The sequence below is a fragment of the Chlorocebus sabaeus genome, chromosome 11, assembly GCF_047675955.1.
Source record: "Chlorocebus sabaeus isolate Y175 chromosome 11, mChlSab1.0.hap1, whole genome shotgun sequence".
Taxonomy (NCBI): Eukaryota; Metazoa; Chordata; class Mammalia; order Primates; family Cercopithecidae; genus Chlorocebus; species Chlorocebus sabaeus.
The window spans coordinates 30,206,526-30,229,013 of NC_132914.1; the positions used below are offsets into that span (position 1 = coordinate 30,206,526).

Below are 22,488 nucleotides of genomic sequence, written 5' to 3' on the forward strand. Positions count from 1 at the left end.
CGTTTACATCACTAACTATGGCATAACCTGCCCTTCATACCTCATTCTCCACAAATGAACTTCCATCGGTATATAGGTTAAGGTAGGATTAGCTAAGGGGACTTCTAAGAGATCATCTCGGTGGCATAAGTCTGGACTATAATTCATTGGCAGTCATGCTTGATTGGTTCCCCATCCTCTGGGAGAAAAGTGGCAGGGTTGAGGGCCACACACGTATGTATTTGAAGTACCAGTCCCTGAAGGGTATTGCCTGGTATCTAAGTAGGCGGTTGTCTGATAGCCATAAACTTCTTTTGGCACCTAGTATGCCATTTACATCATGAGTAGTCCAGACGGTGAGATCTTTCCTTGTGTTATTTTGATAGCCTCTGACACTAAGAAGGCCACCACCGCAACTACCCTTAAACGTTGAGGCCAGTCTTTTGCTACTACATCAGTTTCCTTACTTAGGTATGCCACTGGTTGTGGGGTTGTTCCACCAGTCTGAGTAAGGATGCCAAGAGCTATTCCTGCTCTCTCTGTGACATATAAAGAGAAATTTTGTCCTGTGGGAAGGCTTAAAGCTGGAGCTTGTACTAGGGCCTGCTTTAAGGTTTTGAAGGCTCTTTCTGCCTCTGGTTCTCATTCTACTAGATGGGTATTTGCCCTCTGGGTCTTCTTGATTAGAGTATAAAGGGGCCCAGCTATCTCATTGTATCTGGGGATCCATAGTTGGCAAAAGCCGGTGATACCAAGGAATCCCTGCAAGTGTTTAAATGTCTTAGAGTGAGGATAAGCTAATATAGGCTGTATTCATTCCTTGCTGAGGGCCCTGTTCCCTCTGGCTAACATTAGGCCTAGATATTTGACCTGCTATAGCAAAGCTGGGCTTTTGAACTAGAAGCCCTGTACTCTTGATTAGCTAGAAAGTTCAAGAGATCTAGAGTAGCCTGCTGGCATGAGGCTTCCAAACTGGCAGCCAAAAGTAAATCATCCACACACTGAAGGACCAGAGTGCCTGGATTTGAGAAGTGGCCTAGCTCTTGGGCCAGTGCCTGACCAAACAAGTGAGGGCTATCCCTAAACCCTTGGGGCAAGACCATCCACATAAGTTGGGACATGTGGTCAGTGGGATCCTCAAAGGCAAAGAGAAACTGGGAGTCAGAGTGCAGGGGAATACAGAAAAAGGCATCCTTGAGGTCCAGAACAGTGAACAATTCTGCTTCCTCTGGTATTTGAGAGAGCAAGGTATAGGGGTTGTGTACAACTGGATATAGAGGAATTACTGCCTCATTGATGAGTCTAGGATCTTGCATTAGTCTCCATTGACCGTTTGGTTTTTGTATTCCTAGAATTGGGGTGTTGCAGGGACTGCTGCATTTCCTTACTAAGCCTTCAGCTTTTAAATGTTTAACAATATCCTGTAATCCTTTATGAGCTTCAGGCCTTAAGGGATATTGCCTTTGATAAGGAAAAGTGGTGGGACCTTTTAGCCTGATTTGGACTGGGCGGGCATTTTTTGCCCTTCCAAATTGTCCTTCCAATATCCAGACTTCAGGGTTGATTTCCTTCTCAAGTAGGGGACAACAAATGGGTAACTTGTTCCCCATATTCATGTAGATAATAGCTCCAGCTTTGGCTAATATATCCCTCCCTAAAAAGGGTGTGAGACTTTCAGGCATAACAAGAAAGGCATATGAAAAGAGCAAAGTCTCCGAACTACAACTGAGGAGGTGGGAGAAATACCTGGTTACAGGCTGTCCCAGGATTCCCCGGATGGTAACGGACCCTGAGGACAGTTGTCTGGGACAGGAGATTAACACTGAGAAGACTGTGCCAGTGTCCAGGAGGAAGTCAATTTCCTGGCCCTCAATGGTTAAATGTACCCCGGGCTCAGTGAGGGTGATGACATGAGCTGGCGCTTGCCCCAGGCACCCTCAGTTCTGTTGTTGGATCATCTGGTTGGGGGCTTCTGGCCCAGAGAACCTTTGTCCTCTGGGGCAGTGCACCTTCCATTCATTGCCTCCGCATAGTGGACATGCACGAGGGGGCAGCTTGTTTCTCCTTGGACAATCTTTTGTAAGGCATCCTTGTAAACCACGCTGATAACAAGCCCTACCGGGCAATTGGCCTGCTCCACTTTCTGTCCTCACTGAACCACCAAGGTTTGTTTGTCTAAGGGCCATGACTAAGGCTGTGGCCTTTCTCTGACCTCACTTTCCCTTTTGGGCCTGTTCCTCTTGGTCCCTATTATAGAACACCAAGGTTTCCAGGTTTAATAATGCCTCCAGATTTTGTTCTGGGCCCAGGGCTCACTTTTGGAACTTTCTTCTGATATCTGTGGCTGATTGGGTAATAAACTTATCTTTTAGGATCAATTGACCCTCGAGTGAGTCAGGTGACAGGGGAGTGTATTTTTTTAAGGCTTCCCATAGCTGCTCGAGGCAGGCAGAAGGATTTTCTTCCTTTCCCTGAGTTATGGTGGACATCATTGAATAATTCATGGCCTTTTTCCTAATTCTCCTTAGTCCTTCTAGAACCCAGGTCAACAGATGTTTACGACTCCAGTACCCATGATCTGAGTCGAGGTCCCAGTGGGGATTCATACTAAGGACAGCTTGCTGACTGGTAGGGAATTTGTCCCTTTCTTCGGCTGTCATTCTATCATTTACTTGACTAAGATACCAAGTATCTCCAAACCCTCAGGCTGCAGTTAAAGCCACATTCTTTTCATTAAAGCCTAGGGTTTGATCTAACAATAGCATGACATCTCTCCAAGTGAGATCAAAGGTTTGCCCTAGACCCTGTAGGACATCTATGTAACTATCAGGATCATCTGAAAGCTTCCCCAGGTCTGCCTTGATCTGTTTTAAATCAGAGAGGGAGAAGGGGACATGTACCCAGGTTAGGCCAAATTCCCTTCCCCCTACAGCTTGAAGGGGACATGACTGGTAACCCAGGGAGTTTTGTGGTTCTTTTGGAGATTTCTTTGCTTGTTTCCTTTTGGGCGGGGGAGATTAGAGGAGGCTTATCATTAATAGGAAGGGGAGCTATAGGGAGGCTAGGATATGGGGGTAAGCTGAGAGGTCCTCCTGTGGAATGTAAATTGCAAGCTTTGCATAGTTGTGTATTCTCCTTCAATGAAAAGAAAGCTTGGACATAAGGCATTTCACTCCATTTGCCTTCCCTCTTACAGAAAAGGTCAAGCTGCAGGATAGTATTGTAAATCATACTTCCCTCAGGTGGCCATTTTTCCCCATCAGAGAGAGAATATTGGGGCCAGGCCATAGTGCAGAAAAAAATGAGCTGCCTCTTTTTCAGGGTTTGTGGGTCAAATTGGTTCCAATGGCTTAGGATGCATTTCAAAGGTGAGCCTGTTGATGCCTGAGTGTTTCCCATCTGAAAGACAAAACCACCTGCAGTTTTGGTTTGTTTGTTTTTCCCCCTGCCCAAGAACCCACAACGGTCCCTGGACCCTGCTGATTGGAATAGTTGTGCTCACCGATGCAGCAGCAGAAACACTTCTTGCCCAAGAACCTGTAAAGGTCCCTGGACCCTGCTGACGGGAATAGTTGCACTCACCGACGCAGCAGCAGAAACACTAGTTTTCCTCCTAGACCACAAGGAGGACTGAGAAAGGTCGGATTTAGTGGCCCTTACCAATGCATTTTCAAAAACCTGCACCCTTGCCTGTCCTCCTAGACCACAAGGAGGACCGAGAAAAATCAGATTTAGTGGCCCTTACTGACACATTCTTGAAAATATGTTACAGTCCTAAGGATTCTCCTGTTAGTATTGGGACTTAAAGATGTTATGCCCCAAAAATGAAGTGGAGAGCAATATCCTGATGGAGGGGAGGGATCTCCAGAGTTTGAAAAGTGATGCCTTTTGTCCTCACTTATATGAATAGGAAGGATACAATTTTTGAGGCTACCATATCCTAGCTTCAGGAATAGCTTTTTTTAGGCCTGCTTGTCTGAGATCCTAAAATTCCAGGTAGTACCCTCCCACTGACGGGGCTTTGGGCAAAAATTATGTCTTTCTGACTGGTGCGCCGGGGGGCCTAAAGAAGGTAACAGAGTACTGAAGTTTATACTAGAAATCATTCTTATAGGAGAAACTGGAAAAGCACCAGAGTCAGGGAGTGGTTTTTAGAAGCAGGACTAGCCTCAGAGAAGAGAGGTGAGAGGAAGTTTGTCTGACAGGCATTAGGACCCAGGAGGCAAGGGTCAGCATAGATAGGATAGATGGGCGAGTCTCACTTGGACAATATGACTTTGAGTTCCACTCGTGGCCACAGGGTCAACCAACTTGTTGTCAGGACCCTGGAACTGAATGGCTTTCCTCTCTGTTGACCCTCGGCTCAGCCCAGAAATACAGGAAAAGCAGAAGCTGGTTCCAGGGAAACCGATGCTCCCAACTCCGAAGAGTCGGGGGTTGTTAGAGAGCCCTTTCCCAGAAAGCCTGACACCTGTGTCTTTAGTCTAGTGGTCACAATAATCACTTTTAACTGGCTGACAGGTGCCCAGTATTTAGCCTCTGAATTCTAAGGAAAAAATAGGACAGAACAGCAAGCGAAAGGGGTCTGATGGTACTTACCACTTGGTGATAGTCCCATCTGGGTTGCCAAAACGTGTCCTGAATTTTTTCCTTCTAGTGGGTTCTTGGTCTCGCTGACTTCAAGAATGAAGCCGCAGATGCTCACAATGAGTGTTACAGCTCTTAAAGATGGTGTGTCCAGAGTTTGTTCCTTCAGATGTTCAGATGTGTTCAGAGTTTCTCATTCTGGTGGGTTAGTGGTCTTGCTGACTTCAGGAGTGAAGCTGCAGACCTTCACAGTGATTGTTACAACTTTTAAAGGTGGCACATCCAGAGTTGTTTCTTCCTCCAGGTGGGTTCGTGGTCTTGCTGACTTCAGGAGTGAAGCCACAGACCCTTGAGGTGAGTGTTACAGCTCATAAAGCTAGTGCAGACCCAAAGAGTGAGCAGCAGCAAGATTTATTGTGAAGAGCGAAAGAACAAAGCTTCCAGTGTGGAAGGGGACTTGAATGGGTTGCTGCTGCTGTCTTGGGTGGCCAGCTTTTATTCCCTTATTTGGCCCTGCCCATGTCCTACTGATTGGTCCATTTTACAGAGTGCTGATTGGTCCATTTATACAGAGTGCTGATTGGTGCGTTTACAAACCTTTATCTAGACACAGAACACTGATGGGTTCGTTTTTACAGAGTACTGATTAGTGCACTTACAAATCTTTAGCTAGACACAGAGTGCTGATTGGCATGTTTACAATCTGTTAACTAGACAAAAAAAGTTCTCCAAGTCCCCACCCGATCCAGAAGCCCAGCCGACTTCACCTTTTGTCATTTTTAAAATTAGGGTATGTCATGGAAAACAGTGATTCTGAATTGTCATTTGAAATTGGTTAGACTCTTATTTATTGTACTTAATTTTTTTTTAGTATTATGAATCCTCCAATTCTAAAGAAAATCCCTCAGTGTTTTATACTTAACTAGAGGTAGATCAAGATGGTCATAGTCATGGGTTAATTATCATCAGAGTGATAATTCACTTCAAAACCATCTCTAAGTTTAACTGATCTTACACAATATTTTCTGAAACAAACAGTCTAGTAAATGTAGTTTGCTATAACACTCATAGTTTTCAAGGTTTCAAATCAAGGATCCTAAGAACTAGTAGGCTTTCCATGATTACAGGAAAACTCTGCCCTCTTTAGTAAAGAGATGGCCAGAGGACCAATTTCATTGTGACAAGAAACAAGAGATTTAATTTAGATTGTGTAGTAACTGGTATGTAAATATCAGTAACCTTTCTTATCTATCAAAAGAGGCTAATGGTTAATCCTATGTTTTGTGTTCTCAAAAGCACTTGGGTCAACAGTGTGTCATTCTTTCAAAAAGTAAGTGGAAAACAGAAGGCACAGGATCTGTGGTTTAACTTTAATCAAGACTAAGTCAAAGTTGTCTAGGTCCTATAAATTTATTTTACAGATCTTAGCTTTTCTATTATTGATCTGTAAACACTTCTTAAATAAATTACTTCAGACTTTTCTCAGCATAGTTGAAAATCCCATGTATTTGCTTTTTAGTTTTGTTTCTGTGGATGCAAAAGAGTTTTTAATTACATAAGAACTTATTAATTTGTTTTCTTCTACTACTTCTATATCTATATGAGAAAGTCCTTCTCCATATGGCTAACTACCAATATTTTCCAATTTTAATGCCTTATGAAAACTAACTCCTTTATCAGCTATTGTGTGATGTGAAGAATAATTTTATACATTTGCTGAGTGGTAATTCCAAATAAACCATATACAGTGGTCTTATATTTTCTAGGGCCCCTTCTAGTCTATTTTCAATCCCTTGTTTCTTCTGAGAGTTTTAATTACCATTGTTTTAAAATATACTTTAAATATCTGATAGAGCAATTCTACCTTAAACATTTGGTCATTCTTTCCCCAAGATATTTTCAGCTAGTGCTATTTATTTTACAGGATAAATTTTGGAGTTGTTTAATTTCCTCTTCATCCTTCCAGAAAAAAAATTCCATTGAGATTTAGTTGGAAAATATATTTTTAAATTAATTTGTGTTGACTTAATGAGTTATGTCTTTCAGTTTTGGAACATGGTACTTTTATCTATGCAAATATTTGTGTGTTTGTATGTATTTGTGTGCCCACACCTGCAACTTAATAAACTTTCATAGTTTGAACAATAAATCTCAAATTTAAGGTTATTCCTAGTTATCGTATGGCTTTTATTGCTAAATGTAATTGAAGTAATTTTCCCCTTATATCTTCTACATTTTACTGCTATGGTTTTAAGATTACAATTGCTATATAATTTGTATCTATTTTTTCTAATTTATAGTAGAAAATCTTAATATACAATACATTTTAACATTCAATTTTCCTTGTGTTCTTGGGATAAATCCTATTTGGTTCTGTCAAATGTTCATCAAATAATCTGCTGAGGTCAAGCACTGACTTAGCCCAGAGACGGTTGAGAGTATACCACCCTGGCACGAGGATTATTTTCAGCAGAAAGCAATTGAAAAAAAAATGTAGACAGAAGAAAAACTCTCTGCCCTCCCACTCTCTCCACGAGGAAAGGCAGAACGATTCTTAGAGACAAATCTAGACTCTTATCAGCCCAGAGACAACACCAGAAGAATCTACATAACAAATCTTTCTAAAGAAACCTTAGTTTTCTACAACTGTCCCCAATATATTCACCTTCCTACAATATGCCACCCCTAGAAGCTCAAGGTCTTTGCCTTTAGAAGCTCAAAGTCCTTTTCCTTTGTCACTTCTCTTATTTATTGTTCTTTTGTTAAAATGTTATGTAAGCCTAAGTTCTAATCACCTCTTTGAGTTACTCACCACTGAATTTTCCCATATATGCATGATATGTGTGTTAAGAAAATTCAGTTTTTCTCTTTTTGTCTTTTGTCAGTATCATTGCCAGAGTTCCAGCCAATGAAGCTAAGATAGTCTGAGAAACAAAACAAAAAACAAAAAACAAAACACAAAACAAAACCAAAACTTCTCTACACGAACTAAAAGAAAAATCTCTCTCTCTCCTACAACTACTGCTACTCTCGGTACTTCACTTCTCACACTAGATGTATGGGATTTTTCCCTCCCACGACAACTGGGTATCTTACAATTCAATTCCATTCTTATCTACCTTGGGTTAGCATGGACTGCACAGGTTAAGAGCTCAGTTTCACAAGACTGTCCTCACTCCCCAGTTCAGATGCCAATTGCAAGTACAGGTTGTCACATGTGCTACTGACTGCCCAGCAATAAATCAGAGGTTCCCACGATCCCCTCCTCAGGTTTGACAATTTACTAAAACAACTCACAAAATTCAGGGAAACACTTTATTTGTGTTTACCTACTTATTACAAATGATATAGTTCAGGAACAGTCAAATAAAAGATGTACATGGCAAGATATGGAGTCTGGGCACAGAGCTTCACTGTTCTTTCTGGGTATACCATCCTCCCAGCACCCTCCATGTGTTCACCAACCCAACTTTCTGAACTCTCCTTTGGGGGTTTTATGAGGGCTTCATTACATAGACATGATCAATCACATCGTTGACAATTGCTGATTAAGTCCATTTCCAGTCCCTCTCCCCTAGCCAGAGGTTGGGCTATAAGTTCTAAACTTCTGATCACAGGATTTGTTCCTCTGGATAGATGGGTAGAAGAGAAATATTTTTTCCTTCCCTATACCACAGAGCTTGTAAACCCTACTTAGAGAAATTGAAAAAGAGTCATAAAACTTTTGGGGAGAAGGAAATAGAAAATAGTATGTTTTGTGAACTAGTTCTAAGTAAAAAACAGATATATAATTGATTAACATTGTAAGTGATAACTGACATTCCTAATGTACTCTTCCTTCCCTGTCCCCTTCTTTATTTCTTTGTTTTTCCAATCTTTTTGCCCTGTCACCCATAGAAGAGGCAATAGGGAGACAATCTAAACTTTTCCTCTAAGCAGCACAATTTTAAGAACAGGAATCAGAATAAATATTTCTAATCCAAACAAAACACAAGCTTGGTTTCTTAGTGTTGATTAACATGCCTTCTCTTATTTAATTCTCAAAACAACCTCATGAGGCAGTGCATGGTAACAGGTGTTCTGTAAGGCAAGAACGGTAGAAGTATACATCATTTTCGTAGATGCTGCAGTCTCCCCACAAGAAGCTGTGGTCTTCTTAGTGCTGAATTGGCTTTGGAACCAAGAAAGCTCGGTGCTCATCAACATTCTCCTAAATAGAAACAGAAATATTCTTAGTGCACTTACTTCTAGGATAGTATTGTAAATCTGAAGAATAAAAAAGATAGTGGTTTAGCAATTGACTTTTTTATCCACTCTGAGAGGACCCTACCTGCATGGAGAGTGACACCTGTATCTGGGCCCTTCTTAGGAAGGCAAAAGCCAGCAAAAAGCCATACATCCTCTTTTGCTGGGCGTTTACTTAATTACACATTTATTTCTTGATTAAGTAAACTGGGAATTCATAGACCATAGTGTGCATGGTGGTGGGGTGTCTCCTCTCACAAATGAGGAAACTGAGTCTTAGAAAGATTTGAGATCATTCCCAAAGTCACTTAACTAGTATGTGGTAGAGCAGAGATATGGACCCAGAACCATCGGATTTCAGAACTGTGGACTTCTATATCCCATGGTGTCCAGAAATCTTGGTTGACCACCCAAAATGCTTTTCCATTTCCCTTCTCTCTAGTCACCCTCTGGTCAGGCATGGCCATGTGACAATTCTGGCCAGAGATTTAAGTCTGCTACAGGATTCTTGGAAACACGTTTGCTTTCCTGATAGGGATAATCCTCCCTGTCCCTTCTTTCATCAATGTAATGATGAGAACTGAAATAGCCATTATGCAACCATCAGGAAAAGCCAAAATAATTGAAGTACCTTTAGTGCTGGTGGAGTTCAACTGTTGAACTAGCAGTGTGCCTGCATTTCTCTTTGAAAATAATGAGTGTAAATCACAGTAACCAGGTTTCTAACTACTACCAATTGATAAACTCATGTAATGCCTTTTGCTGTGATTATTTTGCCTTATTAATTTTATAGTCTTAATTTTCTTGTGTTTTTGTCTAAAACTACTTCATTCATTCTTTACTTTTAGTATTTCTGAGCAAATTTAATCTAGGTGTGATCCATGTAAGAAACGTTGTTGGACTTTGTTTTTAACTAAACTTGAGATTTTATATCTTAATTTTAAATCTGACAAAAGTTAAACAGTAGGTCTATTTCAACATCCTATAAGAGGAGACTAGTGTATGTCACATGTAAGCCACATATTGAATATAAAACAATCTAAACATGTTTCATAAGAGAAAATCAGTAGCATAGTGATTCATGGGAAACCAGTTACCTATTAATTTTTTTCCTGGTCCAAATCCTTCATAAACATGCAGATGACCATGAGAGACCAAAGTTGTTGGCTTCATCGGGAAGTTGATAATATTAAGCTGAATGATGTGATTTAAAGGGGCTACTAACCTCCATTGGCAACTATGGCACAGATGAAACAAAGTCAGAAATTATTTCTAAACAGAATATATTGTTAGTTATTTTGCTCAGAAATTAATGCATCAATGTTATTGACCCCCAGTGAGCCTTAGTTTTTGTGTCTGTTTCCTTACGGTTGTGAGAGAGAAAGATTTGTACTTTAAATTATATTAAATTTATTATCTAATACCTAATTTGCCAAAATTTGTAAAGTTCACACGTTATGGTGAATGGTTGACCAATTGTGGGTATTGTTTTAAATTCTGATTGAAAATTTACAAGATCTGAAGGATGTACATATGCCAGAATTTGCCCCAAACTCCCAAGCATCATTTATTAAGTATCTACTATGTGCCCAAATAGTTTACATACATTATATCAGCCTCCAACATTCTTTGTAGAGATTTGACTTTTCACTTTGCTAATACATGGTCTATTTTGTTGAGAAAGTACAATTCATAAACAAGAACATTCTTACATTGTTTTGTTTTGTTTCCATATTAAAGGCCATAGATTAGGGGTTACCTAAGAGTGTATTCTTTATGGAAAAGAGGTGAAGAATAATGTTTTAAGTAAATACCAAGTGTTGATGTCAGTCAAGCCATTTTTTCCACACACTTCTTCCATTATAATAATCATTCCTTCCTTACCTCATAGTAGTTCTGTGAGAATTTCTTGGGATCTGCATGATCCCGTCTGGCTTGACCAGAAGAATATCCTCACAAGGGACCAAGTGCTCTCTGTTTGAACTTTGGGAAAGTCTGGTTATTTTACTGTCCTTTGGACCTAGAAGAATAGGAAGCAGAGAAAATGAGAATAAAACCAATGTTTAACAGGCTTCCTATATGCCTTTTCAGATTAAGGTAAACAGCTCTCTTCCCTAATTGTCCTGGGAAAACAAGTAATTATTAGGAGGTGGTTGGTTTCACTGAAAATTTTCTCCATCTTAAATATTCAAAAGGTACAGGAAACAAGCACATCTCTCAGAATGATCTCTGACATAGCCTAGGGTCTATGGAAGATTACAGGACACAGCTATGGATAATACCTGTTAACTGCCTAATTCCATCTAAAAGCAGTATTCTTAATATATTCTTCCAAGAGAAAACTTTCATATGATATAAATGCTTTATTACTCGTTTAACTTTTTCCAAATATGCAGTATACACAGGTCTAGAAAAATATATTCTCAGCAATGCTTTTAGGTGCCAAGGGGGGAAGCTAGCTTTCAGTTGTCTATATCAAGAAGAAAAGAACCTCACCAATTACATGTTCTAAAGTTCAATCTGACAACTCTGAATTACATCGTTTACACTTACAATGCTAGAATATAATATTTGTGTAGTTTGTTTTCAAAACTTATTCTAATTTTTTATTATATCATTACAAAGAAAATTCTAATCAGAGATAATAAATTGTCCACAGCTAATCAACCAGCTAAGATTCAGAAACCAAATCTTCTGAGTCACAAGAATTACGGCTGCAGAAACCATTCTTTGTGGTATAAAACTGCAGCCACAGACAAAAGTTATCTTGCAACCAACATATCTTAGCCATTTTCAGAAATCATATACAATTCAATCAAGTTCTCTATTTGAGCAGTTTCCCTTTTGGACCTGATCAAATCTTAGGTGACTTAAGTAGATTTTCCTTTCAAACATATACTGATTTCCCCACAGAAACATAATTTCTTTCAAAATGCTGTGTATGTTTTGAAATATTCCTAAATAGAGTAATATTGATTTTTTTTAGCCTTTACAAGTTTATAAAATAACCAGACATACCTAGGACTTTCAAGACTATATAGCTGATACCAAATGCACCTTGAACAAAGGACTGGAATGTCACCCTCACCAGGGGTCCAGGACTCATGAAAGTCATTGAGTAAAGTCTTCTCCCATGTAATCCACCTAGGTTAAAAAGTGAACTCTAGTGAAAAAATAAGAATGACAATTTTACAGCAGTTTCTATATTTTAGGCAGAGCAATTAATTTAACCCACGAGGTAGGAATTGATTCCATTTTGTAAAACGAGGAAACAGGATTCCAGAACACAAGTGACTCACTCAGCATCACAAACTAGTGGGGTGGGAAGTTAGGATCTTCAACTTGGGTCCATGTATTTAATATCCATCATTATCTACTTTGTTGCAGTGCTTCCTGAAGGACAGTAGGTAGCAAATTATTTTATCTCTAAAATGACTGATATGACCTTTTTCTCTGAGAAAAGTAACCTACTTATTAAAAATACCTCACCATGAAGATCTATGATGGAAAACATTTTCTACTTGAAAATGCATTATTTCCCTATAGTCAGTCTTTTATTGATTGCTTTGAGAACCTAAGTCAAAGATAGAAGGGAAAATTATAATCATAATTCTGAAATGATTCAGAGGGCTGATTAAGCATGTGTGGAAAGAACCTGTGAATTTCTTAGGATCAAACTCTTCTACATTAAGAATAATTCAGTATCACTTTGTAACATTTATTTAAATTCACCTGCTCAGAAAGATATCTGCTGATTGTACTACATACAACCATGTGACACCTACATCCCAGATACTTCTTTTCACCTTTCCCACTTTATTTTTTCTTCCTTAGTTCTTCCATCTAAGATGCCTTATATTTTATCTTATTATGTGTCTTCTCCCTGCTAGAATATAAGCTTGATAGGGGCAGAAAATTTTATTTCTTTCACTACTGAATCCTCAGAACCAAGATGACTCAGTCCCTGGCTAATAGTAGGTGCTTCACAAATACTTGTAGGATGAAAGGAGGGAGGGGATAAGAGCCAAGAAAGAGAAAAGAAGAAAAACATTCATTGGCATTTTAATGTATACAATGGTGAAATGCTATTTGAAGAATGACCTAATATTTCTTTGTAGTAAATAGAAGTGAATGTAACTTTTAAATGAATTGCTACCTTTAACAGGGAGAAATAGCATTTTACAGTAAAGAATGCTATATAATTTAAGTAAAGAATAATATTTCCATTACAGGCTTGCTATTCTCCTAGATGTAATCTGAAGGGACAGAACAATTCCACAAAGTTCAAGCTGACAATTTCAAAAATTAAAGAAATGCTAGGTTGGAAAATTAAAGGGATTCCTCAGGTAATCTACAATGAAGTCAAGCATGGTTTTCAATAGGCAGTAATGATAAAGGCAAGTTTCCCCAGAAAATGTGTCTCTCTGTGTAAGAATATAGTATATTATAGAAATAGTGCTATCAATTCGGAAGAAAAAGACTTTTTAAAAAGAAAGCAGCTATAGAGTCACTTTACCATATGAGAAAATATATTTCAGCATGATTTTGTAATTTTTTTTTAAATTAAACATTCTGACCTCAGAATGGGGAATAAATTTTTAAGCATGAAAGTAATGAGATAAAAACCAAAGATCAAAGACATGTATGGATAAACAACTAAATTTTAAAAAATTTACATTAACATAATAAATAATACAAAAGCAAATGGCAATACTAAGAATAAGCATTAAGAATAAATTATGACAAAGGAAAGCATTAAGAATAAACTTATGACAACATTAAGAATCAGCATTAAGAATAGATGTGATCAAGAAAAAATATCTTTTATATAAAGTTCATAAAGCAATAAAAGGAATAATACTGAAATTTTTAAAATGTACAAAAGACAATGGCAATTAATTTTTAAACAAACAAGCTGGGTCCAGTAGCACATGCCAGGTGTTTGGGAGGCTGAACTAGGAAGATCTTTTGAACCCAGGAGTTTGAGGTCAGCCTGGGCAAAATAGGGAGACATAGTCTTAAAACAAAGAAAAATAAAAGCAAAAAGGAAATTATCTCCATTAATGATTGTTTTTAAAGGACAATTGCCCATTAAATTGACATATTAGGTTCTGGGCATGGTGAAAGAAGATCCTAGGCACTGCTAATGACCGTGAAAATTAAGTTAGCCTTTCTGAAGAGTAATTTAACAAATCTTCATGAAAAAAACAAACTCAGCAAAAATTCATGAAAAAGAAAACGTTTCGAGTCCCTAGGTGTTGACCTCATTGGAAGTATACAGAAGGGAACAGAGAGCAAGGTCTCTGCTCTCACGAAGCTTTCATTTTAGTCAGGTAAATGAAGATGGTTTCATAGAGAGATCAAAGATGAAATGAAAGCCAACGTAACAGACAATGACTGTGGGAAGGAATGGATGATGCTACTTTAGACTGAGAGGCCCTCTTTGAGGAGGTGACTATTCTCTTGTTCACTTATTTATGAAGTGTCTTCTACATGTCGGGCACTGTTCTAGGCACTGAGGCTTCTTGATCCAAACAGGCAAAAATTCCAGCTCTCATGAAACTCATACTCAATTGGGAAGACACAGATAAGCCATAATCATGAAAAAAAAGTATAATGTGTTAGATTCTAATCTTTTAACCCCAGACTTCAAACTTTTTGGCACCAGGGACCAGGTTCGTGGGAGACAATTTTTCCACAAACAGTGGGAGGGATGGTTTTGGGATGAAACTGTTCCATCTCAGATCATCGGGCATTAGATTCTCATAAGGAGCAGGCATCCTAGATCCTTTGCATGTGCAGTTCACATTCCTACGAGAATCTAATGCTGCCACTGATCTAACAGGAGGTGGAGCTCAGGTGGTAATGCTTGCCCGTTGTTCACCTCCTGCTGTGTGGCCCAGTTCCTAACAGACCACGAGTTGGTACTGGTCTGCGGCCCGGAGTTTGGAGGGTTGGAGACCCTTGTGTCAAAAGATAATAAGTGCTCTAAGAAAAGGGAACTGAGAAGTCTGGAGGCAGTGGCGTGATGCAACTTACATCAGTCAAGGTTGGTCTCATTAAGAAGGTGACATTCCATCAAGAATTGAAGGACATGAGGTACAAGGATGAGAAGGAGCTCTTTAAAGTGCTGGGAATAGACAGACAATGGTCCCAAGGTGAGAATGAGAGGTATTGGGAACCCATGAGCTGACAGAGAGGGAGTCTTCCAGGGAGTGTGAATTTTATTCTCGCTGCAAGAAGCCCTGGAACTGTTCTAATCAAGGGGGATGGAGGAGGTGATTCTAGGGGGAAAATGTGCCAAGCAGATAGGCTAATTAATTGTGTCACCGTCATCTAAATTAGATTGTACTTATAAAGAAAGATTCTTTAAGCAAACATTTTTGCTTTCTAACCCAGTGATTTAATCTCTCAGAGTTTGTCCTAAGAAAACAATGCCACCCTCGCAGCAGTTTCCCCGGCCTCTACGCACTTTGGAATCAAGCACAAATAGATGCCACACACGTGGTCAATGACATACACAAACTTATTTTCTTTCCAGATTTCCCCATTAACCAAATTATTTCAATCACCTCCCACCTTCCTCCTTACTGAGAGCCAAAAAGCTTTCATTACATGTGTGCAAACAGGAGGAGGCAAGTTTGTTTTGTTGAACAAAAACAGGTTTCTCTGTGCATGAAATGAAAAATGAGTGCTGGCATGTTTTCAGCAGATCTTTTCAATCCTGCCACTTTAAAAGCCTTTAATGTATTTTTGCTTTATTTTTTCATTCACCTTCCTCTCCTGCTCTATTTTTAACCATCTTCTGACTTGCTCTTTTACAATATATATTCTTCCAGCATTCTGGCATGGTTCCACTATGTTTGAAGAAGTTGAGTCCTCTTGCCTTTTTTCCTCCTCCCTACACACACACACACACACACACACACACACACACACTCAACCTTAAGCCTATTTGCTATCTCAATTCAAAGTACTTGAAAATGTTGAGGGTTTTTTAATTTTTATTTTTATTTTTCCTAATTCTGTGAAGAAAGCCAGTGGCAGCTTGATGGGGATGGCATTGAATCTACAAATTACTTTGGGCAGTATGGCCATTTTCATGATATTGATTCTTCCCATCCATGAGCATGGAAGTTTTTCCACTTGTTTGTGTCCTCTCTTATTTCCTTGAGTAGTGGTTTGTAGTTCTTCTTGAAGAGGTCCTTCACATCCCTTGTAAGTTGTATTCCTAGGTATTTTATTATCTTTACAGCAGTTGTGAATGAGAGTTCACTCATGATTTGGCTGTTTGTCTGTCATTGGTGTATAGAAATGCTTTTGAAAAATGAGCCTGTATAGCCAAGACAATCCTAAGCAAAAAGAACAAAGCTGGAGGCATCACACTACCTGATTTCAAACTGTACTGCAAGGCTACAGTAACCAGAACAGCATGGTACTGGTACCAAAACAGATACATAGATCAATGGACCAGAACAGAGGCCTCAGAAATAATGACACACATCTACAACCATCTGATCTTTGACAACTCTGACAAAAACAAGCAATGAGGAAAGGATTCCCTACAAAATAAATGGCTTTGGGAAAACTGGCTAGCCATATGCAGAAAACTGAAACTGAACCCCTTCCTTATGCCTTATAAAAAAATTAACTCAAGATGGATGAAAGACTTAAACATAAGACCTAAAACCACAAAAACCCTAGAAGAAAACCTAGGCAATACCATTCAGGACATAGGCATGGGCAAAAACTTCATGAATAAAACACCAAAAGCAATGGCAACAAAAGTCAACATTGACAAATAGGATCTAATTAAACTAAAGAGCTTCTGCATAGCAAAAGAAACTATCATCAGAGTGAACAGGCAACCTACAGAATGGGAGAAAATTTTTGCAATCTATCCATCTGACAAAGGGATAATATCCAGAATCTTTAAGGAATTTAAACAAATTTACAAGAAAAAAACAATCCCATCAAAAACTGGGCAAAGGATATGAACAGATACTTCTCAAAAGAAGACATTTATGTGACCAACAAATATATGAAAAAAAGCTCATCCATCACTAGTCATTAGAGAAATGCAAATCAAAACCACAATGAGATACCATCTCATGCCAGATAAAATGGCGATTATTAAAAAGTCAGGAAACAACAGATGCTGGAGAGGATGTGGATAAATAGAAATGCTTTTACACTGTTGGTAGGAGTGTAAATTAGTTTAACCATTGTGGAAGATAGTGTGGCGATTCCTCAAGGATCTGGAACCAGAAATACCTTTTGACCTAGCAATCCCATTACTGGGTATATACCCAAAGGATTATAAATCATGCTACTATAAAGACACATGCACACACATGTTTATTACAGCACTGTTCACAATAGCAAAGACTTGGAACCAACCCAAATGCCCATCAATGATACACTGGATAAAGAAAATGTGGCACATATGCACCATGTTATACTATACAGCCATAAAAACGGATGAGTTTATGTTCTTTACAGGGACATGGATGAAGCTGGAAACCATCATTCTTAGCAAACTAACACAAGAACAGAAAACCAAACACTGCATGTTCTCACTCATTAGTGGGAGTTGAACAATGAGAACACATGGACACAGGGAGGGGAACATCACACACCAGGGCCTGTCGGGGGATGGCGGGGGTAGGGGAGGAATAGCATTAGGAGAAATACCTAATGTAGATGACGGGTTTATGGGTGCAGCAAACCACCATGGCATGTGTACAGGTTTGTAACAAACCTGCATGTTCTGCACATGTCACCCAGAACTTAAAGTATTATAATAATAATAATAATAAAGAAAATGTTAAGGGTGTTTGCAAGGAGAAAAGCATTCCTATTACATTCCTATTACATGGATCAACATTTTGGTAGCATTATTACCAAGTCAGACTCATTCCTGATAATAAGCTGCCTACATGGACAAGACGCCTAGCACAAAGTTTATATTCCAGGAAGGATTACCTGCCATCTTCCTCTTACTGTGTCTTTCTTCATAAATAATTAGAACTGAGTCTGGACACACAGGAGACCCCAGGAGTGACAGATACTCAACAGTAAATTTTGCCATACTGCTTGGTGAAACTCTGAGCACCCAAGAACATTCCAATCTTCCTCTGTAATCCAGTGGATATCGTGGAGTGGGAAAAAAGCCTCTGGGCTTTTCTAGCTCTGCTTCAGAGCAACAGCCTGCAATTCAGAACACACAGACACCAGGGGCCAACATAAACAAAGCAAAGAAGAACCAGGTTCTATCACAAGACTGAAAAACCTCGGCTTGAAAGAAGAAAATTAAGACTTTGTTACTGTCAGTTACAAATTATTATGTTAAAAAACCATTCTATTTAATGTGCCTTATTTTCTTGAAATGATATTATACAGGTAGAATTTAAATCACAATTATTTTGAATCAATTTTAAATGAATTTTTAAAGTTTCTTAGAAAATAGATAGGAGGTTGCATTCTCTATTCCCAACAGGATTTCATTTTTTCCTTCTTTGAGATGCAGCTGAAGACCTGTTCCTAAAAACTTCACTAAATTAGCTGAATTTACTGGGACAAATGATTACATTCATTTCAGCTTGTGACTGAGGTCATGAAAAACATAATTTGCTGGATATACTGAGATGTCTCGCTTCTTCAGCTTGCTAAGTCCAAGGGCACCTTTGGAACTTTGGGATACCTTCTGCAGTTCGGATGTCAGTTTTTCCCTGGCCCACTGACTCGGCAATCAGCTTCTCTTATGTCCTCATCAGGGCTTCGTCCTTAACTCTCTCTTCTTCCCTTATGTCTATTCCTTTGACAAAAACTTTCTGATTAATTAAAAAATGAAACATTCTATGTTCATATTTGAATGTATGTGTTAGTGAATACACAATTATGCATGCTCTGCCCTAGAGAAATTAATACTGTAACTGAGGAGGAGGTACGTAAACATGCTTTTATTAACAGTAGAGGTAGGTGAAAAGTGGAATAAGGGAAATAAAGTGCTACAGAAACTTAGGATTCTACTCCATTGTTTGGTTCTCTGTCATTTCTTTGTTAGTCCTCTTTTTTTTTTTTTTTTTTTTTTTTTAATCTGTATGGCTACAAGAATCTAATCAGATATTTACCATTTTGATTTAACAGTAAACTAAATGATCTTTCAGTCTATAATCTTCCCTCACTATGCTCTACCATCTGGGAATGGTGTATAAAATAAAAATAAATCAAATTAGTTTCCTGCTAAAAGCAACTAAAGTAGTTCAGCTTGCAAGATCTTTCAGAGTCTGGCCTCAACCTGTCTTTCTAATCTTTTTAGTTTTTCTCCCTCTCTATATGAATCCTCTGTGAAAAGTCTGACCGGAAATCACATAAAGCCATGAATTACCAATCAGTCAAGACTTTATATAAATGGGAGTAACAACTGAAAGAAACTATTGCTAAGATTCATTAACTCCCTAGTGCAAAAAGTAAGTGGCAGGAGTGGGTGGGTGTTCAATATGGCATGGTCCTAACATTTTGTCTCTGAAAATAACCATAGAATAAAACAAAGCAACACCTTTCTGTATGTAAAACTTTCAAAGTTCTTCGGCATGCATAACTGTTCCTGAACATATTTAAAAGAGAAACATTTTCTTTACATTTTAACAATGTTCATTTTCTAATGACCTGAATAAGGTCATTCAAAAAATACATTAGATGGCACTGTCACCACCATTTATGGACCCTTATCTCGGGTCAGGTCCTGCCTGTTTTAAGTGCCTTACATGGATTAACCTATTTAGGGACTCACTGAACTCATTCAACTCAGTCCATTGAAATCAATAGTTTATAGGATCTTGGACCCAAGTCTGCTCTCTGTCTCAATCCCAAGTCCAGATTTACTTTTAACCTAACTGTAGGTTAAAATCCCCAGCTTTGACTCTTTGACTCATGTTGCCAGACAAATGGTCCTGGGTCCACTCCTCATTTCTGGAAGATTTTAGCAGTCATTTTCTCCAACACTTTTCCTGTCATAGTTCTTTCTGATTTCAATCACTATATACATGATGATTCCAGCACTGAAGTTTCCCAGCTCCTCAACTTTCCTGCAATGATCTTGTCTTCCACCTGACCTCAGCCACTTATCCTTACGGTCAGCCCCTAGACACTTGATCAATAGCAGTAACTCCAAGCCTTCTGTAATCTCAGTTTCAGGAACCATTTTCTCCAACCATGACCTTCCATCTTTTCAGTCTCCCTTAATACTCCTTCCACCTTTTGGGATTCATAATTTACGTGTCCTACCACCTTATTTTTGTCCCAAACAAATCTCTCATCCGTATTTCACTCCTTACCCATCCTAAATTCCAATGATCCATCATTTTAACCACTTACTCACATACACTCTGAATTCCTTTATACCCTTCACATGCTTGGGAACACTCCACTTTGATTAAATCTATACTCTACCTACTCTGCATCTACCTCAGTGTATCCAGAGGGAAACATACAACTAAGATAAATGGGGGCATTTTGCTCTCTCAAATTATGATCGTTCATCTCAGGGGGGCTTTATGCTATCCAGCAGTCCTACTATGTCTTTCTATTCACTATGCTATTTTCTAGAGAGATATTTCATCCTTTTTTCTCTTAAAAAATCAAACTTTCTTGAACAACCCCTTCTTTCTGTTCGCCTACTAAGAAAAAGAAGCAATCAGAAGAGAAATACTGCAAGCTTCTATCTCCATCTATACCCATACACCTCATACCTGCACTGATGCCTCAAGATCCTGCCTTCCATCCATTAACTACAGATGATGTGTATTTTGCTCCTATCTAAGACCATCCCCTCCTTTTGGTCACTAGATCTCATCCTCTTTCTTCTACTCAAAGTCTTCACTCTTGCAGTTCTACCTTCTATATCTTACATTTTCTTTGAACTCTTCCTAGTTGTTTACCGGGGTTGAATGTATTGGGGAAGGGGAAGATGTGGGCAACAAAAGAAAGACTACCACTTGGAAACCAAGAGTGATAATAAAATAGAACTTCTATTTTCCTACAAGTCTATTAGAGATTTCTAATCCTCCAGTTTCTGTTAGTTTTGACTAAAAATCAAAATCCTATTTTATCAGGCAGACAGTGACAGCTGTGGAAGAATGAAGAGAAATACTAATGCTGATGCTGGTCTTGGTCGTCTCATACCCAGAGTCTTTACGTAGCAAGATACTTGCATATAGAAGGACTTTTGTTCAGATTCAGAGCTTAAAATAATTCTATGTAATTCTCCAATATTCAAGCACTTGTTCACAACCACAAAATTTTTTTTAAAAAAATCTGCAACAGGTCTAGCTTTGGGGTAGAAATGATCTCCAGCAACCATAATAACAACTCTCCCCACTTTCAGCTAAAGCTACCCACCAGAAGGAAAACACAGAGGTTACAGTGTTCCACAGAAAATTTAGCAAAGCTAGACAGACAATGCAATGGGACAACGTGAACATTTATTACCTGTCCAAGATGCACTGCCTGGCGAAGGTGTGGGTGGTAGCAATTGTTGTTTTAAGGTTTTGCATTTATTATTTGTCTGAAGTGAAGCAGGACCTGTATTTGGGGAGAACATGTTAAAAATAAAGATGAAAGCCTGAGGACAAAATATAGTCGGCACCAAAGCAGCCACTATCAAAAAAGAAACAAATCCAGGATTAAAGCAGCCTCAGAAAAAGTCAGTTTTACTCTAACTCTACACATGGGAGAACTTATTTTGCAGAATCTTGCGTTTTAGTGTGTTTAGTAACTAAATGAAATTCTACTCTATGGTTTTTCTCTTTCACGCTAATTTATACTACACTCACTGTTCCCAAACCCACTCTAAAGAAAGAGGTATTGTTTTAATAACATCTGAAAACAATTTACCATTGATTTTTGATTGGATCCAGTCCAAGAAGACCGTCACTCTGGCAAATATACCCGGCTTCCATGGCTGGACACAGCCAGCTCCCCAGCTGACAATGCCATAGAGGACAAAGGGACCATTTTCATGTCTACATACTAGTGGCCCACCAGAGTCTCCCTGAAACACCAAGAAAACATGTTCTAGAAAACTGCTTTAATCCGAAGCTCCTGCTTTCAAGTTTTAGAACAAGAATGGCCAATAATGTATTTGTAATGTGTTTAATAAGATTTGTTCTTTGTCAATTTCCATTTTCACATACTATATATTCACTGTTTTGCAAAAGGAAACAAAATTTATGAACAATCAGATGGTAATTTGATTCCAGGGTGAAGAGAAAGCTTAGTTCACATAATCAGAAAACAATTACTAAGTCTTCCCAGCTCCACTGGAGGGACATAGTCTTTAAATGATATCAATTAGTAAAACTGTAATATTTAAGATTTCAAGCATCTTTTAAAAATAAAAATTTAATTACAAAACTGCACAGTGGCTCAAATGGATCCATCATAAGAAATGCGCTGCCTGTTTTGTTTTCTTCTTTTTTTTTTTAAAGGAAATTGGGTTAGGGTCATTGGGTGGTAACCTCTACATGTAGTGTTTTCCCTATCACTGGTCACTCTTGACACAATCTATTCAGATCAAAGAGTAGAGTTACGACATACACAGAGAAACTAGGGTGTTGGTGGTGAGATGAAGAAAAGTGAAAGGCTGACTTAAATCTATTAAAATGTATTCATTCT

At 38.6% G+C, this 22,488-nt stretch overlaps 1 protein-coding gene across 1 annotated transcript in view; it reads right to left on the minus strand.

The window, feature by feature from the left end:
* Positions 1–8,663: 8,663 nt before the first annotated feature.
* Positions 8,664–22,488, minus strand: part of OVCH1 (ovochymase 1) — a 56,967-nt gene continuing 43,142 nt past the window's right edge. The window contains exons 19-25 of the mRNA XM_073020585.1: positions 21,709–21,865; positions 21,304–21,396; positions 17,797–18,021; positions 11,830–11,955; positions 10,696–10,831; positions 9,909–10,048; positions 8,664–8,776 (exon numbers count right to left, since the gene is read on the minus strand). Of these exons, the coding sequence (XP_072876686.1) occupies positions 8,766–8,776; positions 9,909–10,048; positions 10,696–10,831; positions 11,830–11,955; positions 17,797–18,021; positions 21,304–21,396; positions 21,709–21,865 (888 nt within the window). The 3' untranslated portion in view covers positions 8,664–8,765. The remainder of the gene's footprint in view (positions 8,777–9,908; positions 10,049–10,695; positions 10,832–11,829; positions 11,956–17,796; positions 18,022–21,303; positions 21,397–21,708; positions 21,866–22,488) is intronic.